At 39.4% G+C, this 20510-nt stretch overlaps 2 protein-coding genes across 13 annotated transcripts in view; both read left to right on the forward strand.

The window, feature by feature from the left end:
- The window catches only part of myo18b (myosin XVIIIB), an 880426-nt gene extending 864218 nt beyond the window's left edge, over positions 1-16208 (forward strand). The window contains exon 42 of the transcript XR_015501483.1: positions 16113-16208. The gene's annotated coding sequence lies outside the window, so the exon portion shown is untranslated. The remainder of the gene's footprint in view (positions 1-16112) is intronic.
- The window catches only part of ogdhb (oxoglutarate dehydrogenase b), a 59180-nt gene that overhangs the window by 29630 nt on the left and 9040 nt on the right, over positions 1-20510 (forward strand). For 10 of the 12 annotated variants that reach the window (XM_087271290.1, XM_087271291.1, XM_087271292.1 and 7 more), the window contains exons 8-19: positions 65-155; positions 3149-3328; positions 3902-4030; positions 4629-4808; positions 8421-8573; positions 9589-9691; positions 10569-10697; positions 11061-11211; positions 13253-13380; positions 14140-14318; positions 14796-14867; positions 16369-16494. In XM_087271290.1, coding sequence (XP_087127416.1) covers positions 65-155; positions 3149-3328; positions 3902-4030; positions 4629-4808; positions 8421-8573; positions 9589-9691; positions 10569-10697; positions 11061-11211; positions 13253-13380; positions 14140-14318; positions 14796-14867; positions 16369-16494 — 1621 coding nt within the window. Of the gene's footprint in view, positions 1-64; positions 156-3148; positions 3329-3901; positions 4031-4628; positions 4809-8420; positions 8574-9588; positions 9692-10568; positions 10698-11060; positions 13006-13156; positions 13381-14139; positions 14319-14795; positions 14868-16368; positions 16495-20510 lie in introns of those variants that run through there. The other 2 variants (XM_087271293.1, XM_087271295.1) reach the window with 2 other exon arrangements.

Consider the following 20510-nt stretch of genomic DNA (forward strand, 5'->3'; position numbering starts at 1 on the left):
TAGAGTTTAAGATGTGTTTTAAATGAGGTACATTCATGGTGCTGAAACATGTCTGTTCTGTCAGAGGCCGTCTGAATGTTCTTGCTAATGTGATCCGTAAGGAGCTGGAGCAGATCTTCTGCCAGTTTGACTCCAAGCTGGAAGCAGCAGACGAGGTGAGACAAACAGCCAGCGTTTCTCTTCAATTCCCTCAAACAGGGAAGCCGATTTCTGCCACAGAATCAAACAAATAGGCAAGGTAGCTTTATCTATCTTTCATCCATTTCATATCCTTTTTCATCATTTTTTTATTGTAAATATGTGTTTTTTCTGTTTATTTTATAGGCACAATATTTACAGACTCATCTGTTATTCTGTCTTCAGCTCTAAGAGATTTTAGCTTCAACTGCACATTCGATTTCCATCTATCTGTCATCTGTCAAGAGACGCCCCTTTTTGCCAATTGGCCAACATAGTAGTTTATGTTGTAGGGGTTGCACAGGCTAGTCAACTTTAATGCTCTGCCATGACACTTTTTGTGAAGTTTATTTATAAACTAATGTCGAGAGGATCACGTGCTTATGATTGCTTGCAGCTGGTCCTGAATTATTCAATTTATGATTGACCAATCAGACGATTCCTAAGCCACTATAAGTACCTTAAGTTCCATATCACAGCCATCTTCATTTTGAAGAATCCCCCCTTCCACCCCTGCTCCCCCTCCTTTCCTAGATGGGTGGCATGGTGGCCCAGTGGTTAGCACTGTGGCCTCACAGCAAGAACATCACTGGTTCTAGTCATTACCAAGCCAGCTGATGTTTCTGTGCGGAGTTTAAACCTTCTCTCTGTGCTCACGTGGGTTTACCCCAGGTTCCCCGATTTCCTCCCACCGTCCAAAAACATGCAGCTTAAGTTAATTGACTAATCAGCACCATAGACATACTCCTAGTCAGTAGTTATCTCTTAAGAGCGATCACTATCTGTTCATGAGCTACTACAGAATGGGAGTTCTCCAGATCTACCTGAGCTCAAACTCCCCTCTCGCCTTGCAAATGGGAGGAGCCCCGGGCTCGAGGATCTTAAGAGCTCAGGGCTCTCTCCCGGGACAGCATGCCAAACAAGCTTTATAATCAATCAGCAGCTGAGTGTCAATTCTTTAGTAATGTGATTAATACACTTTAATTAAATTAGTAGTCATTAGCTATGTTTCCATCCACCTATTTTATGCGCATTTTGTAAATGCGCATAAAAAAGCAGTTGATGGAAACGCCATGATGCGCATACATTTTGAAAATTCGCATAAAAAACGTATGCGCCTAACTGGGTAGGATAAACTTTTTATTCGATAAGAAAAGATGCGCATAAACTCCGATGGAAACACTTTTACCGCACAAACTCCAGCATGCCCATTAAAAAGGTGATGTGATTTTGTTAAAAGAGATCATGTGATGCTTAAAATGTGTGTGAATGGACAAAACGTCAGGCTGAGCACATTATAAACCATCTGAAATGTTGTGTTTGTTGAGGTATTCATGACCTCAAGAATCAACCCGGGCTCATTGTGGAAACGTAGCCCCGCGGACGTTTCTGCGGACCGCGATTTACGTCCCGGGAGGTACGTATTCGAGGGGTTTTTGTTCTCGCGGAACCACGAGAGGCCGCTGTGCACGCTTTTTCGCGTCTCGGGCACCTCTCGTGAGCGCACGCCGTTCACGGCCGCGATGTTCTCGCGCGAAAAGCCGCCGGATCGGCCGACTCGGCCGCCCTCCTCTTCCTCCTCCTCCTCCTTCCCTAAACCCGAGCGACGGTTCGCAAAAGCCGTCCAGAAAAAAAAAAAAGCAAAAGCCCTCATCTTCGATTTCGACCGCGTTTTCGGATCCCGCCGCGTTCTCGCCCTTTTTTTTCGGATTCCGTTTTTCGTCTTACCTGATTTCCGGAACCTGCTGTTCCCCGGACTCGATCCCGGTCGTCGTCCCCGCGGCCGGCTCCTCCTCCCCTCCGGGGCCTCCGCCGACGCAACGCTGTGAGCTAAGCGGACAAATTGGTTGCATCGGGAAAGCCCTCCACTCGGAGGCGAGCCATCGGCCGGCGAGCGCCAAGAGGAGGAGCGGAGTGGCGCCACACCGCCCCGCAGCGTTCGCTCGAAAAAAACTACACGCGGCCTCACGTACCTCCGGCCACGTGAATCGCGGTCTCCAGAAACATCCGCAGGGCTACGTTTCCAGAATGAGCTTGGGTTGTCTTCTGAGGCGCATTCATTTAGAAAAGATTGATGCAGCTTCTCCTTCTGCAGCAAATGCAGGTTTTACTGTTGATATTTGGCGGCAGTTAATCAGGAAGTGACGATTTTGTTCGCTTTGACTCGCAGAATGGAAACGATGCTTCATTCGCACAACTTTTATACGATAATCCAGTGTTGCGCATAAAGTTTTTCGCATTTTTGGATGGAAACATAGCTATTGATTATAATCTTTTAGTTGACACATTAATGGTAATATAATCTGACTATTGAATTATGTTTAGATTAGTTTTGTGCTTATTATTATTATTATTATTTGATGTATTATTTGTCACATATTAAATCAGGATAATCTTATGCCATAAAAATCTCTTCATTGTTTATCACCAGCAGCTTGTTTTTAAAGTGCATTGATGGACAGTTCATAATGTGCTGACACTGTTACTGTTAATGACTGATAGTGACACTGAATAAAGCACATCTGATGAGTCTAAAACAGTCACTGAAAATAAAGTATAATTAGCAAACATGAATTGTGAATGCATTGTGTAATCATCTGTACTGTAGTAACTGCAGTCTGATTATGAGTGTTTTGAAAAGTAGGGGGACCCAAAAACATGACTGCTATGTTTGATGTTTGTGATCCAGCTGTTCAATTCAATTATCTTTATTTGTATAGCACTTTTACAATGTAGATCGTGTCAAAGCAGCTTCACATTGAAGATTATAGTCAATTGGAACAGTCAGTTCAGTTTTAAAGTTAAAGTTTAGTTCAGTTCAGTGTGGTTTAATAATCACTACTGAGAGTCCAAACACTGAACAGCAAATCCATCCATGCGCAGCTCTACAGATCCTGAACCATGCAAGCCAGTGGCGACAGCGGAGAGGGAAAAACTTCAGCTGTTGATGTTTGGTCTGCTTTTCCTCCAGGGCTCCGGTGATGTGAAGTATCATCTGGGCATGTACCACAGACGCATCAACCGCGTCACTGAGCGTCAGATCACACTGTCTCTGGTGGCCAATCCTTCACATCTGGAGGCTGTGGATCCTGTGGTGCAGGGAAAGACCAAGGCGGAGCAGTTCTACTGCGGGGACACCGACGGAAACAGGGTGCTTTTTACATTTGATTTACTTGTGTGTGTTCAGATAGACTCCTCTTTGGTTATTGACTGTTTTTGCTCCATTGACTTCCATTATAATCACATTTAATGTAATGGAATTCTTGCATTCTTGATTGCTGCTGGTTTTCTCTGATGGGATGAGCTGTCATGACTTTGCAATCAAAAATAGCATTATAATGGAAGTCAATGGAGCGAAAGCATCACCAAAGGGTCAATCTGAACAGTGTGTTGAGTTTTTAAACATTTTCAACGCATTTTCCCAAAATATGTGTCTGAATAAGGTTTGTCAGCACAAAGCATCACATTTGCTGACACACTGAGAAAGCTGAGGCCAAATGAAGACTCAAAATCAGCCCAGAGTGGATGAAAACGACCCAACAGCACACAAGGGTTAAATGAGAAAAGCTGCACTTTGCATTAAAAGCACCAATATTTGGTTCAAGATTTGTTCAATGATTTTTAATTACTGCATTAAGAAATAAATCGATAGTTTTTTATGTTAAATGCAGATGTGTTGTGATGGTGAATGTGTCAGTAACTGAGTGTGTTGTTGTGTGTGAAGGTGATGTCCATCCTTTTGCATGGAGACGCAGCCTTCGCCGGTCAGGGAATCGTCTACGAGACTTTCCACCTGAGCGACCTGCCCTCATACACCACACACGGCACCATACATGTGGTCGCAAACAACCAGGTGGGTTTCTCACACACAGCAGCACAAGAATTTGGGAACTCGTTGTTTAGTGCAGTTCGAAAGTTTGGAAAAAAATGTATGTTCTGCTCAACGAGGGTGCGTTTATTAGAGCAGAAATGCAGCAAGAATGACAGTATTGCTGAACATCACAATTTAAAATAACTAAATCATATTGTGATGCAGTGTCGCACTGTGGCCTCACAGCATGAAAGTTGCTGGTTTGAGCCTTGGCTAGGTCAGTTGGTGTTTCTGTGTGGAGTTTGCATGTTCTCCCCGTGTTTCTGTGGGTTTCCTCTGGGTGCTCCAGTTACAGTCCAAACACATGCGCTATAGGGGAACTGATCAATTAAATTGGCCGTAGTGTATGAGTGTGTGCATGAATAAGTGTGTATGGGTGTTTCCCAGTACTGGGTTGTGGCTGGAAGGGCATCCGCTGTGTAATACATGCTGGAATAGTTGGCGGTTCATTCCGCTGTGGTGACCCCTAATAAATAAAGAAACAAAGCCGAAGGAAAATGGGTGAATGTTGAAATTTAGTTCATGTTGTGAGATCGCTGTATTTCATATATATGCATGTGTTTAATTCTGTTCTCTTCAGATCGGCTTCACGACGGACCCCCGTATGGCGCGCTCCTCACCGTACCCCACCGATGTGGCCCGAGTGGTGAACGCACCCATCTTCCATGTGAACGCAGACGACCCGGAGGCCGTGATGTACGTGTGTAACGTGGCTGCAGAGTGGAGAGCCACCTTTCATAAAGACGTGGTGGTGGATCTGGTATGGCAGCTCTCTCTCTCTCTCTCTCTCTCTCTCTCTCTCTCTCTCTCTCTCTCTCTCTCTCTCTCTCTCTTTATATATACAGCTTATCAAAGTCTGCATGAATCAGAAGCTGAGACTGTTTTTTTGTATTGTGCTGCAGTTCTTAGAGAAATGCAATATTGTATGAAAACAGTGGGTGTGGCTTGTTTTTTCTACTGTGAGCTGATTGGATGTAGTAGAGTAGGCGTGTTATTCAGATAGATGGGAAAAAGGGTTTGGGGGGAGTTATTACAGCCTAACAGACTCCTCCTCCTCACCATTTCTGTTTGTTGTAAATACTGACAGCTGGAGGGGCGTGGTTAAGTTTGTTAGCCACGCCCAATACCTCAGACAGACCTGATCTGAGAACTGAACTGAAAACAAACAGGATATTAATTTTATATTACAAGGGCAAACATTTTTTTTCCCTAATGACATGCACAGATGAATTGTCCAGCACAAAACTGCCAGTGTGAGCGGACTCTATTAATATGGGTAGTTTTGATTTCATGTGGACTTTAAAGCCTGCATGACTGGATTTTATTTCAGTGTGTTGATGCTCTTCCAACTGAAACTGAATATTGAGTAGGGGGCGGGTTTTTCTTTTGTGCATCATTCCCACGTAGTAAACTAGCAGTATGAGGGGTGTGGTTAATCATTTTAATTTGCAGTTGCATAGAAATCCTCAGGTTGACGTCAACAGAAGCAACAAAAGTCTTTGATTTTAATATTTTTAACCCCTTAAAGGGATAGTTCAACCAGCACTAATCACTTACTCGGTATTTGCTCTCCCTTCACTTCTTATAAACCTTATCTGTATCTGTTGAACACAAAAGAAGATATTTTGAAGAATGTTGAAGACCATTAACCCTTGACCTCCTTAGTATTTGTATTTCCTGCTATGCAAGTCAATAGTTACAGGTTTCCAACATTCTTCAAAATATCCTCTTTAGTGTTCAGCAGAAGAAACATAACTTTATAACCGCTTGAGGGAAAATAAATGCTGAGTAAATTCTTATTTTTTTGTTGAACTATCCTTTTAAGGGTTAAAAATGTGTGTCAAATGTGCTTTGTGTTGATTTGAGTAATACAAAAAATTTACTTCATTAAAAATATCAGAAGTCAGAATTATTCGCCCCCTTTGAATTTTGTATTATTATTTTTAATTTTCCCCAAATTATGTTGATCAGAGCAAGGAAATTTTCACAGTGTGTCTGATATTATTTGTTCTTCTGGAGAAAGTCTTTTTTGCGTTGTTTCGGCTAGATTAAAAGCAGTTTTAAAATTTTTAAAAGCCATTTTAAGGTCAAAATTATTAGCCCCTTTCAGCTATTTTTGTTTTTGATAGCCTGCAGAACAAACCACTGTTATACAACTACCTGCCTAATTAGGCCCACCTGGAATCTGTGCGCAAAGAATTCCGTAGATTTTCCACAGATTTTTAGCCCATCATTAATTCTGTTTATTTACTTGAGTAAATGTGTGTAAATCTATATTTATTCAGTGTTCTAATTAATTTCAGTATTATTATTGACTAACGTGAAAATGTTCATCTGATTTATGTACAATGCAGTTTGTACAGACATATTTTCTGTCTTTTAGTAGATCTATTATATGACAAACTTGCTTTATTTACCAAATAAAGTGAATCTAATTGAATTTGCATTTTAAACATTAAATAAAAGTTAAAAAGATATTATTTTTTATTTTATATATTGAGGTTTTAGTTATTATACTTCCAAAATAATCCGCAGATTTTTACCGAAATTCTCCGCAGAAATAGCAAAAATCGTCCGCAGATTCTGTCTGGCCCCACTAATTACCCTAACCTGCCTAGTTAACCTAATTACCCTAGTGAAGCCTTTAAACGTCACTTTATGCTGAATACTACTGTCTTGAAGAATATCTAGTCTAATATTATGTGCTGTCACCATGACAAAGAGAAAATAGATCAGTTATTAGAGATGAGTTATTAACACTATTATAATTAGAAATGTGTTGAAGAAATCTTCTGTCAGGTATCACCTTTTGGAACACTGTAAGTACACTGTAATCCCGAATAAGTTGGCAAAACTCAAAAAATTTGAGGTAATCAGTCACGTCAAATTTTTTAATTTATGAAATTTTCTATTTTAAGTAAACGGAAACATCAAGTTTTGAGTTTGTTGTACTCATGCAGGAAACTTCTCCTAACTTAAAATACTCAAGTTACCCAGCTCATAGATTTTAATAGTGTTTTTTAAAATTAACTTCTCCATCTTTAGTTTCACACATGAAATTAGCCACAATTTTAATCTGTAAACCCCATAAATCTATCAAAATACATCTGTAATTAAAAGCAGACAATACCATTTTTGACATTTATTTTTAAAGATAAAATGTCCAACAGTAACTTCAGTTTTGCCTCCTGTGCAATTACAAATGTCTTAAAACAATAAAAGCAATTAGACAGTAAGAGATTTAAAATAAACACTATTCTGAAATGAGTAAGGAATGCCCAAAATGCAAATACGATATCAAACATAAGAGCTTCAAGAAAAAAAGCTGTTAAATTGACTAAATTAAATAATAATACATCAATAAGAAGTATAAAACTTACAGTCTTGAGGCATTCATTAAAAATGAGAATAAGTGCACATTCTGTGAAGTAACTCCTGTTTAGTGTAAAAAAGTCACTGGCACAGTAACTATCAAATGGTAATATATATATATATATATATATATATATATATATATATATATATATATATATATATATATATATATATATATATATATTTTTTTTTTTTTTTTTTTTAATTTATTTTTTTTTTATTTTTTTCGAATTTGTAAACATTTTACTTACTGTAGTGGGAAGCAAGGCCGATCCGCCATCATGCAAAAAACGAGTGAAGCATGAGCATGTTCGTGGACCTGGATTACATCAGACATAAAATTACAGCGCTGAAATATTTTGAGTTAATGAAACTTTAAACAGACATTTTGTCTAAATTATACCAGCAAAATTGTTCACCTAACTTGAAAGATTTAATTTTTACAAACTCAAAAAAAAGAAAAAGTTCTAAATACTCATGAAGGGTAATTAAGATAAAAGAATTGTAATGATTTAAGTTAATAGAGCTCAGTTCAAAAGCATTAGGGTTTATAGTGTTGTACACTTATATATAGGCAAGGCAGGTTTATTTATATAGCACATTTCATACACAATGGTAATTCAAAGTGCTTTACAAGGAATAAAATTGATTAAAAACAGATTAAAATTTTTTAAAGGAATGAAAAGGAAAAGAGAGACATAATCGTGTGATCTGAGCTCATTCAGTAAAGGCACAGCTAAACAGATGTGTGTTCAGTGTTGATGTGCATGTGCCTAATGTTGGTGCACACGTATAGTAAAGTTGATGTGTATAGGGTGGACAGCCTTTATAGACTATACACTACATAAGCTGTCCACCCTATACACATCAACTTAACTGTCTGATTTTGATTGTAATGTATTAACATGCACCTTTTGTAAAGCTTACATAATAACCTATAATAATTGTGAAAAGCACCATGCAAATGAGACTGAACTGAATACGTTGTTGTGTACAGGTGTCCTACAGACGGAACGGCCACAACGAGATGGACGAGCCCATGTTTACTCAACCGCTGATGTACAAACAGATCAAGAAGCAGAAACCTGTTCTGCAGAAATATGCGGAGAAGCTGATCGCAGAAGGAGCTGTGACCAGACAGGAATACGAGGTCAGGACAAACCTGTTTTTACTATTTAACCCCTAAATGGTGCTTTGAAATGTGCATTTTTTAATTCGATGTTTGACGCAATCTCAGCTGAAACATGAAGAGAGGGTGGGACATAGTGTAGCTCCTCCTCCTTAAAAAAATAGCCAATAACGTGTTGTTTTTCTTACAGCTCTGCCAGTGAGAGTGGTTAAGCTCAAGCTCATTAAGTGAAAAGCCAATGAAAAGAAGGGGGCGGGGCATGTCAGACACTAGAGAGCATTTGATTGGTCGAAATATTTGATGATGAACTGAAGTATAAGGAGACGGCAAAAATCCTTGATCCATTAAGGCTGAAAAGACATACAGCAAACTGTGTTTTTATCTTCTAAATGTAAAATGTGATTGAGCCACAAAGAAAATGAATAAATGGTTTATATTCTACATAGGGGGCGTAGTGGAAGATCACCAATGTCACCTGAATGTCACCTGGTGGTCATGTGTTGTACTCCAGCCAAGCAAAATACAATGAAAGCTCATTTTTGGAATATAATTAATATATTTTTATAGATATGATATATTATATATTATATTATACATTTTTTTTAGATATTTAGCTTTGATTTTTCCTGTCAATTTTAGCCTTAAATAGATTTTGTAAAATACACATGTTATGTAATATATTAAAATACGCATTTATTATTTCAATTATTTCAGAAACATGAAGACGCCCACAACTTTTTTTTTTTAAACCTAGAATCTGACATGTGTCTTTTAAGTGTAATTTATTGTTTTCATGTCTGTTCAAAAAGTGGGAAGAGTTGAGGGGTTCAAGAATGACCTTTTGTTTGCAGGAGGAACCATGATAACATGTCAGAAATATCCTTGTAGACATATAATATCATGTGACAATGAAGACTAGAGTTTCAGTAAATGACATATTACTGCATGTTCAAATAGAGGACGGCTGTTTTAAATTGTGTTATAAACGAATGCTGTCTGTCTGTCTGTCTGTCTGTCTGTCTGTCTGTCTCTGTAGGAGGAAATCTCCAAGTATGATAAGATCTGTGAGGAGGCGTACAATCGCTCGAAAGACGAGAAGATCATGCACATCAAACACTGGCTCGACTCACCTTGGCCAGGTGTGTGTGTGTGTGTGTGTGTGTGAGTGTGTGTGTGTGAGAGAGAAAGAGAAAGTGTGTCAGAATGTGTGTCTCAATCAGAATGTGTATGTGTGTGCATGTCGCATGTGCAGTTTGTGTGTGCATGCGTGTGTGTGTGTCTGTGTGTATGTGAGTGTGCATATGTCTGTCAGTATGTCATTGTGGGTGTGTCAGAGTGTGTGTGCATGTATCTGAGTGTACACGTCTTTGTGTGTGTGTGCCAGGTTTGTGTGTGTGTGTGTGTGTTTTTCCGGTGTATGTGTGTGTGTGTGTGTGTGTGTTTTTTTCCTGTGTGTATGTTTTGTTTGTGTGTTTGTGTGTGTGTGTGTTTTTGTCCTGTGTGTATATATGTTTTGTGTGTGCGTGTGTGTGTGTTTTCCGGTGTGTGTGCGTGTGTGCGGACGTGTGTGTTTTTTTTTTTCCGGTGTGTGTGTGTTTTCTTTTCCTGTGTGTATATATGCTTTGTGTGTGCGTGTGTGTGTGCGCGCGTGTGTGTTTGTGTGTGTGTGTGTTTTCCGGTGTGTGTGCATGTGCATGTGTGTGCGCATGTGTGTGTTTGTTTTTGTTTGATTGACTGTGTGTGTGTGTGTGTGTGTTAGTGCATTGTATGTAAAGGAGCGTGTGTGTGTGTGTGTGTGTGTGTGTGTGTGTGTGTTAGTGCATTGTATGTAAAGGAGCGTGTGTGTGTGTGTGTGTTTAGGTTTAATGTCACCAAACAGTATTAAGACATTTATTTATTTATTTATTTATTTATTTATTTATTTATTTGTGCGTGCGTGTGTCTGTGTGTCTGTGCGTGTGTGTGTGTCTGTGCGTGCATGCGTGCGTGCATGTGTGCGTGTGTCTATACTCTCAGGTTTCTTCACTCTGGATGGTCAGCCGAAGACCATGAGCTGTCCGTCCACTGGCCTCAGTGAGGAAACTCTGGCGCACATCGGGCAGACGGCTTCATCCGTTCCTGTGGAGGATTTCACTATACATGGAGGTGTGTGTGTGTTACACGGCTGTCAGGAATACTGTATTCTGATTGGTCAGTTGTGGCATTTCCAGGTCTGTTATTGCCAGATAACACCCGCTGAATAACACAGACTCATATGGATGAACATCTTTACTTACGGTGATTCTCAGCTCCTGGATGAGTGTGTGTTATTTAGCGGGTGTTATCTGGCATTAGCAGAGCTTGGATTGTCACGACTGACCAATCCGAATCCAGTATTCCACACAGCCGTGTAATAATCTGCAATAACGACCTCCTGGATGTACTTTATCCCTTACTTAAGATGCTTGTAGCTCAGAAAAAGGCTCACGCCCCATCATCATTATTACCCAGAGTTCCCTCTGTTTGCAGGTCTGAGCCGTATCTTGAAGAGCCGGTCGCTGATGGTGCAGAACCGCTCTGTGGACTGGGCTCTGGGCGAATATATGGCGTTCGGTTCGCTGCTGAAGGAGGGCATTCATGTGCGGCTCAGCGGGCAGGACGTGGAAAGAGGAACATTCAGGTGACACCCATACACATATTACCACTGTATTGACCTTATTTCCTGGTGGGTAGCGCTGTCGCCTTACAGCAAGAAGGTCACTGGTTTGAGTCTCGGCTGAGTCAGTTGTCATTTCTGTGTGGAGTTTGCATGTTCTCCCCGTGTCGGCGTGGGTTTCCTCCGGGTGCTCCGGTTTTCCCCACAGTCCAAACACATGCGCTATAGGGGAACTGATCAACTAAACTAGCCATAGTGTATGAGTGTGTGTGTGTGTGTGAATGAGTGTGTATGGGTGTTTCCCAGTACTGGGTTGCATCTGGGAGAGCATCCGCTGTGTAAAACATATGCTGGAATAGTTGGCGGTTCATTCCCTGACAGATAAAGGGACTAAGCCGAAGGAAAATTTATGAATATCACAGTATAGTAGCATTTCCGTAAATTCATTCAGTTAATAGTTTGTATTGTTATTTGTTGTTAATTGTTTATATATCGAGCACATGTAAGAGCCTATTTCTGTATTTACATAATAAAGTACAGTATATACTCATAAATGTCCTCATGTGATCATATTTCACACTTTATTTAGAACTTCAGGGCAAATGTCTGATTAACTGTGTGGAAATATTAAATGGATATTAATAACATATAAAAAAACAGCCTCAGAGTAAAATTATGGCTAAATTAAATGCAAAATGTATTTTTTACACCATTTAACAAATTATAGAGCATAATATGAAATGCTAAACTTTTTTGTCTATATGATATACAGCGCTCGGCATAAGTGAGTACACCTCTTTTGAAAATTAATATGTTTATTGATTTCTCAGTCAATATAGATATAATATAGTGGTGCATTTAAACAAATCAGTTTCAATAAACCGTTATATTCATGAAAATGAGAGTTTGCTCACTATACATTTACGGGTATAAAGATAGTATATTTACATTCCAACCAGTTATAGCTAAAAATGTATATACAACCTACAGAATTGTATATATTTTTGTGTTTCTCTAGATTTATCCTGTTTATTTTAATTTCATTGAGTATTTTCCCCCAACATAATAATGTCACGTTTGTTAGCGTGATCAAAACAGGAAAACAAAAAGGTGCGGATCCAAGTGCAGATTTATTTACAGTGCATCAACATAAAACAAGGTGTTCAAATTAACAAATAAACGACAAAACCAGAAACTAAATCAGAGACACGGCTCAGGAATAACAAACAAACAACTAGACTTAACTAGAAAACAGACGACACAAATAAAACACGAACTAGACTAAGGCAAAATACAAGAACGAGATCAGAACAACAAACTCGGAATACTAGACTTACTGGGAATACTGGAACAAGAATGACATTGACGCGATGACATACAGTGGTGGCATGATGGAATATATAGTCCAGATTATCAACAGAAAACGGAGACAGCTGTGAATACAATCAGTGTATGTGTTCCGGTGTATGCGCGTGGTATGTATGGATTTGTAGTCTTTTTGGATGCTGTAGTTCCAACTAGGTGTCCGATGAACTACAGCACCCTCAGGTGGTCACTGACCCAGTCATGACAAATAATCAGTGTGTAGTAATGTTTGACCTGTGATCTTCAGTTGTTTTGTTAGATGAGTTGATCAGTTTTGTCTTTAGTACTGACTAATCTAATGTATCTGCACACATATATTACTGTAAGAGAGACATCTGTGTGGAGTGAACTTATTTATGCTGAACACTGCATGTTTCCGTCTTCAACTGTGTATGTTTATGGTATAATACGTTGTAAAGCTGAAATGTGAGCTTTATTTACTCTACAGCATGGGTCTCAAACTGGATTCCTGGAGGGCCGCAGCTTTGCACAGTTTCACCCCAACCCAAATCAAACACCGCTGATCAACTAATCAAGGTGTTCAAGACTACTAGAGACTATTCAGCAGGTGTGAGTTGGAGGTGATTCAAGCTAAACTATGCAGAGCTGCGGCCCTCCAGGAATTGAGTTTGAGACCACTGCTCTACAGTTTTGTCCAGATCTGCATATTTGGCGTCTGATGTTTTCTTTCCTCATACAGTCATCGGCATCACGTACTCCACGATCAGAATGTGGACAAGCGGACCTGCATCCCTATGAACTACATGGACCCTAACCAGGCGCCCTACACAGTGTGCAACAGCTCTCTGTCAGAATATGGAGTTCTCGGTGAGTGTAAACCGCAGAATCTGGGCTTTACACCTGAAAAAGCGTGACAGATTTTCAGTATTGGGGTCGTTACTTGAGAATAATAATTAGTTATGGTTACTGGTTACTTTCACAAATAGTAACGCATTTAATAACTAAATTAAATGTGACCCATTCTGCCGCTTTTACAAGATGTAAATGCGTCTCTGCTGTCTCTAGAGTTTGTGTGTTTGCGCTGAGAATAGCATACTGATACTGTTCTCCAGCTCTCTGAAACTGACCCTTTTAGACTTTGATCCTAATTGTGGTGTTTTGGTGACTGTCGCTTTAAATTCAAATTAGGTTTAAAAGGAAGGCGGAGCTACAGACGCCTGTATGTCACCAATCTAAAACTCCACATCTATAATCCTCTTAGTCTATGCTGACACTATCTTCAGCAGCTCAAACACTCTAATGGCTAATGGACAGACGGCTGCTTCTCACTCAGGGCTGCTGATTATGCTAATGAGATGGAGAGATGGGCATTAGTGGGCGGGGCTTTCCCCTTCAATCATCAAGTCTGATTAGAACAAACACAATTAATTTATGTTGACCATTAGATGCTGGAGATTTTCACACACTGCTGACACACAACTGGGGGTTTAAACCCTACATAAAAGAGATTTCTGTATAAATGCTCCCATTTAAGTAAATCGCTATCAATTTAACGCCGCATTTTATTGTCAGTAACCGTGTTGTAGTTATTACATTACATTATTATTGTCATTATTCCCATCACAGGTTTTGAGCTTGGCTTTGCTATGGCGAGTCCGAATGCTCTGGTGCTCTGGGAGGCTCAGTTTGGGGATTTCCACAACACTGCGCAGTGCATTATTGACCAGTTCATCTGCCCCGGCCAGGCCAAATGGGTTCGGCAGAACGGCATCGTGCTGCTGCTGCCACACGGCATGGAGGGCATGGTGAGGGTTTCTCCATTCTACAGCACACACTCAGCTAAAGGCAACAAGGGCTTTTTATTAAGGTTTTGAAGTCGTTATTTACAGAGTTTGAGAATTGCGGGGGTGTTTTTCTTTTTTTTTTTTGCAATTACAAGAATTGTTTTTTATTAATTTATTGTTATTTATTTATTTTTTGGAGTTACAGAGATTGCATTTATATGTACATTCATTTATTTATATATATTTTTTATGTTGTTTTTTTTGCAGTTACGGGTGTTACGGTTTATGTTTTTTGTCTGTTTATTTGTTTATTTGTTTTGCAGTTACAATTATTGTGATTTTGTTTTAAATTCAGTTTTTTTTGCAATTACGTGCACATAAATGTGTCATTTAAAGATGAGCTATAAATCATTATGTCATGACCAACACAATATAAGAGTGTTATATAATTATTTAAAATCTATCTTGCTTATGTTATTTCCTTTCTGTTGTTTCCAGGGCCCGGAGCACTCATCCGCCCGGCCTGAGAGATTCCTGCAGATGTGCAATGATGATCCTGATGTTTTCCCGGTACATGAACACTTAAACCAAACACTGTTTTCACTGTGGATATCATTGCAACTTAAAAGTCACCTGAAGCGCTTTTAAATTGATTATTTTGTTCAATATTTGAGGTAATTTCAGCTCAAACCTGAAGACGTGCAGGGCATATCATAGTCCCTCCCCTTTTTACTAGACCAGCCAATGAACTGCAAGCTTTGAATGTGAATATGTTCCAAATGACTGACTTTTTCCACAGGTTTGCAGTGCACTAGCTTATAGTATATTATATTAATATTGATAACCTTAACATTTTTGTTGTGATGAGGTTTTCTACACTTCCTCATTGTTTGTTTAAGGTGATGCAAATGATGACTGTTATTTAAAATAACACCTTTTTCATGACCTAAATGGTAATTTCTCTTCATCCTGAGATTAATGAATAGATGAAATGGTAAAAATAAGTGTATAATCAACCCTTACATCTAACAAAGTAGAAATGTGCATTATACAAAGAACAACTGAATGCAGAAGTAATTCTAAAACTTCATAATTTAAGCAAAATCTTGAAAAAAATATTAACCTGTAGATGATAAATAATACTAATAACACATTTTTTACTTGTATAGCATTTTTCCTACAGAACATGCAACTCAAAGTGCTTCACACACATAAAGGTACATTAAAAACAACTTCAATATCAGGTAAAATATAGAAAGAGATACAGAAAATAAACACAAAGTATAAGCAAACAGATGTAGTATGAATGTTATTTAAAAAATTGACCCAAAATTTTACACATTCAGTCATGTCATACTGGACATCATGTGCATTATAATTAATAAATTATATTAATAATAATAATCAGGACATAATGCATATACAGTTAAATTCAGAGTTATTAACTCCCCTGAAATATTCACCTTCCTGTTTATTTTTCCCCAATTTCTGTTTAACGGAGAGCAGATTTATTCAGCACATTTCTAATCATAACAGTGTTAATAACTCATCTCTAATAACTGGTTTATTTTATCTTTGTCATGATGACAGTCAATAATATTAGACTAGATATTCTTCAAGACACTTCTATACAGCTTAAAGTGACTTAAAGCTTTAAAGGCTTAACTAGGGTGATTAGGGTAACTAGGCAGGTTAACTAGTAATTAGGCAAGTCATTGTATAACAGTGGTTTGTTCTGTAGGCTACTGCTTAAAGGGGCTAATAATATTGACCCTAAAATGGCTTTTAAAAAATTAAGAACTGCTTTAATTCTAGCCTAAATAAAGCAAATAAGACTTTCTCCAGAAGAAAAAACATTATCAGACATACTGTGAAAATTTCCTGAATCTGTTCAACATCATTTAGGAAATAATTAAAAAAAGAAAAAAGTTAAGGGGGTGAATAATTCTGACTTCAACTGTATATGTATGTTTTTTCCCCACTTAAAGAGTTTAAAGGTCCTAAAGGTTAGGACTAATATATTGATGCCAACACCTAGAAAAACCTCAGTTCTGATTTTAACGTTCCACAGAAAATCACGGAGGACTTTGCGGTCCGGCAGCTGTATGACTGTAACTGGATCGTGGTGAACTGCTCCACTCCTGCAAACTACTTCCACGTGCTGCGCAGACAGATCCTGCTGCCCTTCAGAAAACCAGTAAGAGACTTTACACTGCAATGATCATCTATACAGGTTAATTTAATCAAGATTAACCCCGAAATATCAGCTATATAGCTTAAAGAGTCTCAAGTCAATGGTTATTAAGCCTTGTCAGGGCTCAACAATAAGGACTGCCCGATGGCCCGGGGCCAGTGTGTGAGATGCTCAGGACAGTAGACAGGATCGTTACTGGCCCAATAGAGCCACTGAAGCCCTGTCACTAAAGTTTAATTTGCCTGTTAACATTTGTCAATTGCGTGCAAATACAGTCAGAATTGAAAAGCAGTCTTTGCTTTTAAGCCTTCAAATGCTACCTTCTCGGTTCCTCTTATCTGATTGGATGTTGTGAGCATGTAAATTTTCCCGTAACAACCAGTACAGTAGAGACAGCAACATGTCGGCAACATCAAGTGATGATGCAAAAGCAAAACATTTGTTTCGAACGACTTGGAAGCAGACATTCACGAGGGTACACCATGACTAAAAAAAAAAAAAGATGTTTTGTACAGTTTGCCGTCAATTTGGCAGGTCAGCCATCTTTTGTTTTGCAATAAAATACCTGCACATTTTGCTACTTTTGTTTGCAAAACACTTTTGCTCATTATACATTTATTATACAATTATTATTTTTTTTTTATATTTAAATTCAAGATTTACAAACATTTTGACACTTTTTTTATTTTTTATTTGTGGCTAAGAAATAGCTATTAACTCTTTTTTGGTAGGACCAGTGAAAGCATTGGCAGGGCAAGTTAAAATCTGAACCACTGGTCAGATCAGGCCAGTAAAAAAAATCCTTAGCGTTGAACCCTGCTTGTGTGTTTTGTTTGATGCCCATTCGATTCCTAAAAGACTTCATGTTGACTCACGGTGCATTAACTAATGTCATACCACGGCTGTCTGGAACACTCGATTCTGGTCAGTCGTGACATTCCAACCAAAGTTATTATAATTAATAAAAATAAACAAAAACATGTCAACTAGAATTGAAAATCATTTTGGTTAACTGAAATAAAAATAAAAACAAGAGTTTATTAATAAACGGGAACTGACTGAAACTGTATTGTGTTCATACTAACTCAAAACTAACTCTAATTATAGCAGAAACATACTTTGTTTTCATCTTTGTAAATATATTTAATACATAAGGCTACTGTATGCATTTCAGAAGTAAATCTGTTATCTTTGCGCTGCAGGTGTTTGAGCTGTACGGCACCTCAGAGTCTGTAATCCTAATGCTATTGACCAGATCAAGCCGATTTCCCTCCAGTCATCCTCGCTGTTGCTCCCGCAACTAAAAAACAACCACAGCAGACACTTACAAGTATTAATTTAACACATTTGTGCCCAATAATATGCTTTATTTTTGTATTAGGGATCGCGATCGCGAACGAATCGTTCTCTTTAACTGAATCTCCTAAGTGAACCTGTTGAACTAGTGAACCGAATTGAACTGAATCATTTGAAACGATTTGCGTTTCCAGTAAGCACTCTTTTCCACAAACTACTTGTTTTTTACATGCCTAATACCCCCCTCTGACTCTAAATAAATCAATATATACTGAGTTATTCACTTATTAAAACGTTACTCTGAGATCAGATTTGGGAAGTGGTGAACCGATAATACTGCGCATGCGTGATTCAGCAGATGGTGAACTGAACACAAGCACTACATGACAGCCTGCTGTGACTGAACTAACCTTGATCTGCAGCGCGGGTAAACTGAGGGCTTAAATGAGAGGATCTGGCCAAATGCAAGTTTACATCACAACTGAAAGTAGTAATGGAGTTTATTAAGTGAATCATGCTTCAGCTGGGTTGCAAAACGTAATTGTAAGAAATTTTTCAGATCATGGTGACGCTTAACTGACACAAATTATATTAGGGATAAAGTAGATCCAGAAGGTTGTTTTCTAAGGGCCTACTCACACTCTGCCATCCGTACCATGCCCAGGCCCGTTTCCCGGATCGTTTGAGAAGTGTGAGTGCGCTGAATCGGGCTCAAGCACGGTTCACTTGGCCGGCCCTGGCCTGGTTGGAAGAGGTGTGCCTGAGCGCGGTTCACTTGGGCGGTTCACGGTTCACCAAAACTGAAAGTGACTTTTAAGGGGTTGTTTCATATGGATTTATTAATCATTCTGACTGTTCAGTGAACGCAAACTGCCGTAGTTTATTAAAGACGCAAACTCCTCACAGCACAACAGCTGCACCTTCAGCAGACCTCCTCATTCCTGCAGCACAAGAGCTTTATGATTATGAGCGCCTAAAGTGGCGGATCTGGGGCCTCATGTACGAAGACTTGCGTGGAAATCTTACTAAAACATTGCGTATGCACAAAGCTGTAAATGTGCGTACGCAGAAAAAAATTCAGATGTATGAAACACTGCGTACGCCGAATCTCACGCATATTCTTTTGTACATCCGAATGAACGTGAAACTGAGCGCAACATGCACGAGCACAAAACCCCTCCCTGCCTCCTCCCCCGTATGAATATGCTAATGACTATGCTAATGGAAAAACCCAACGAAAAAGCAATGGCAAAATCAAACAAAAAGAGAAACTTTGAACAGAATGTGAATTGGAGGTGCTGCTTTCAGAGGTAGACCGGAGAAAAGCGGTGTTATTTGCAAGTTTGTTCTCCGGAATTAACAACAAAAGAAAAAAATAGAGTGGGAGAGTTTAGCTGATGCGGTTAACACAGTTGGGTCTGAACATCGCACTGAGTGCATTAAAAAAAAGAAATAGTCTGGTTTATATCTGTAAACTGTTGCAGGACGCTTAACAGTCTCAGTGGCGTTACTCGTAAGACGCATGTGATTGATACGTTCGAGCATGAACTCGGCTCAAATCCAGCGTCTGATGAACTCTTTCTTGTTTTTTCCCCGCTACATATCAGATTTTGCCAACTATTTATCACGAGAAAGACAAGTAGGAATCATCAATAAGTTCATATCAATAAGCATCATATTTTATTTGCACATTTATTGAATGGAAATGTTTCTGAGTCACGTATGCAAATTCATCTTCAGATAGTGTCTTTATAGCAATGTGCGTGCAGTAGATCGCTCAGATTACATTGGGAAAACAGGCGACCGCTGCAAATTGTGCTTTAATGTTTAGCTGGTCAACTGTATGGTATGGAAACCTTATATACCTGCTGAACCCGTCTCATACAGCTGCGATTGCAAGGCTCAGACACTTTGTAGAGAGGAATTTAACACAACTGCCTCTAGGAGTCGCCAATGGAAATAAAACAGACACGCACAAAAAATGTGCGTACGCCTGCCATAAAGCTGCCGTGGAGCTGCGCACATTCCCACGTTCAGTTTATTGTTAGTAAATCCAAACGTGAGCGATTCTGAGCGTGAAACCTGGCGTACGCAAAGTTTTTGTGCGTACGCAGCGTTGATACATGAGGCCCCAGATCTGTAATGTACTCATTTGTACCAAGTTCACTCGCGCCGTGGATAACTCCAACATTATAATGTCATCCCTAAGGACTGTATGCCGAAATATTGTCACTGCATATCAAACGACTGACACGATATAACTAGAGAAATCTCCACTGTGCTGAGCGAGAGCGCTCACTGAACAGCACAGCAGCGATGACATGAGCGTGCCGAGTCCCGATTGTGGTGTGACTGCGGACCGTCAGGGGAGATGGGAGGTGGGACAAGCGTGCTTTGGCCCGGTTTGAGGCAACTGTACCTTGTGCGAGTACAGTCTAAGGCTGCTTTCACACCTGTCAATCGATTCAGTTGTTCTGAAACAGAGATTACAAATGTTACATGGCTGCTCTTTGCTCTTGGAGCGGTTCACTTTCACACTGCAAAGTTTCTAATCGGACCAAAAGAGCTAAAACAAGTCACGTGTGAGTAAACTCTCCTCACATTGGTCAGTGTCAGGGTTTATTTTGCAGAGTCCCGCTCAGATGTTGAGAGGTGGTGGTTTGGTGGTGTTTGACAAGGTGCGCGCGACGTGTCTGAAGAGTGAGGAGAGATGCGGTGGGGAG

This window comes from Danio rerio, chromosome 10, assembly GCF_052040795.2.
Source record: "Danio rerio strain M-AB ecotype USA chromosome 10, GRCz13ab, whole genome shotgun sequence".
NCBI classification, from domain to species: domain Eukaryota; kingdom Metazoa; phylum Chordata; class Actinopteri; order Cypriniformes; family Danionidae; genus Danio; species Danio rerio.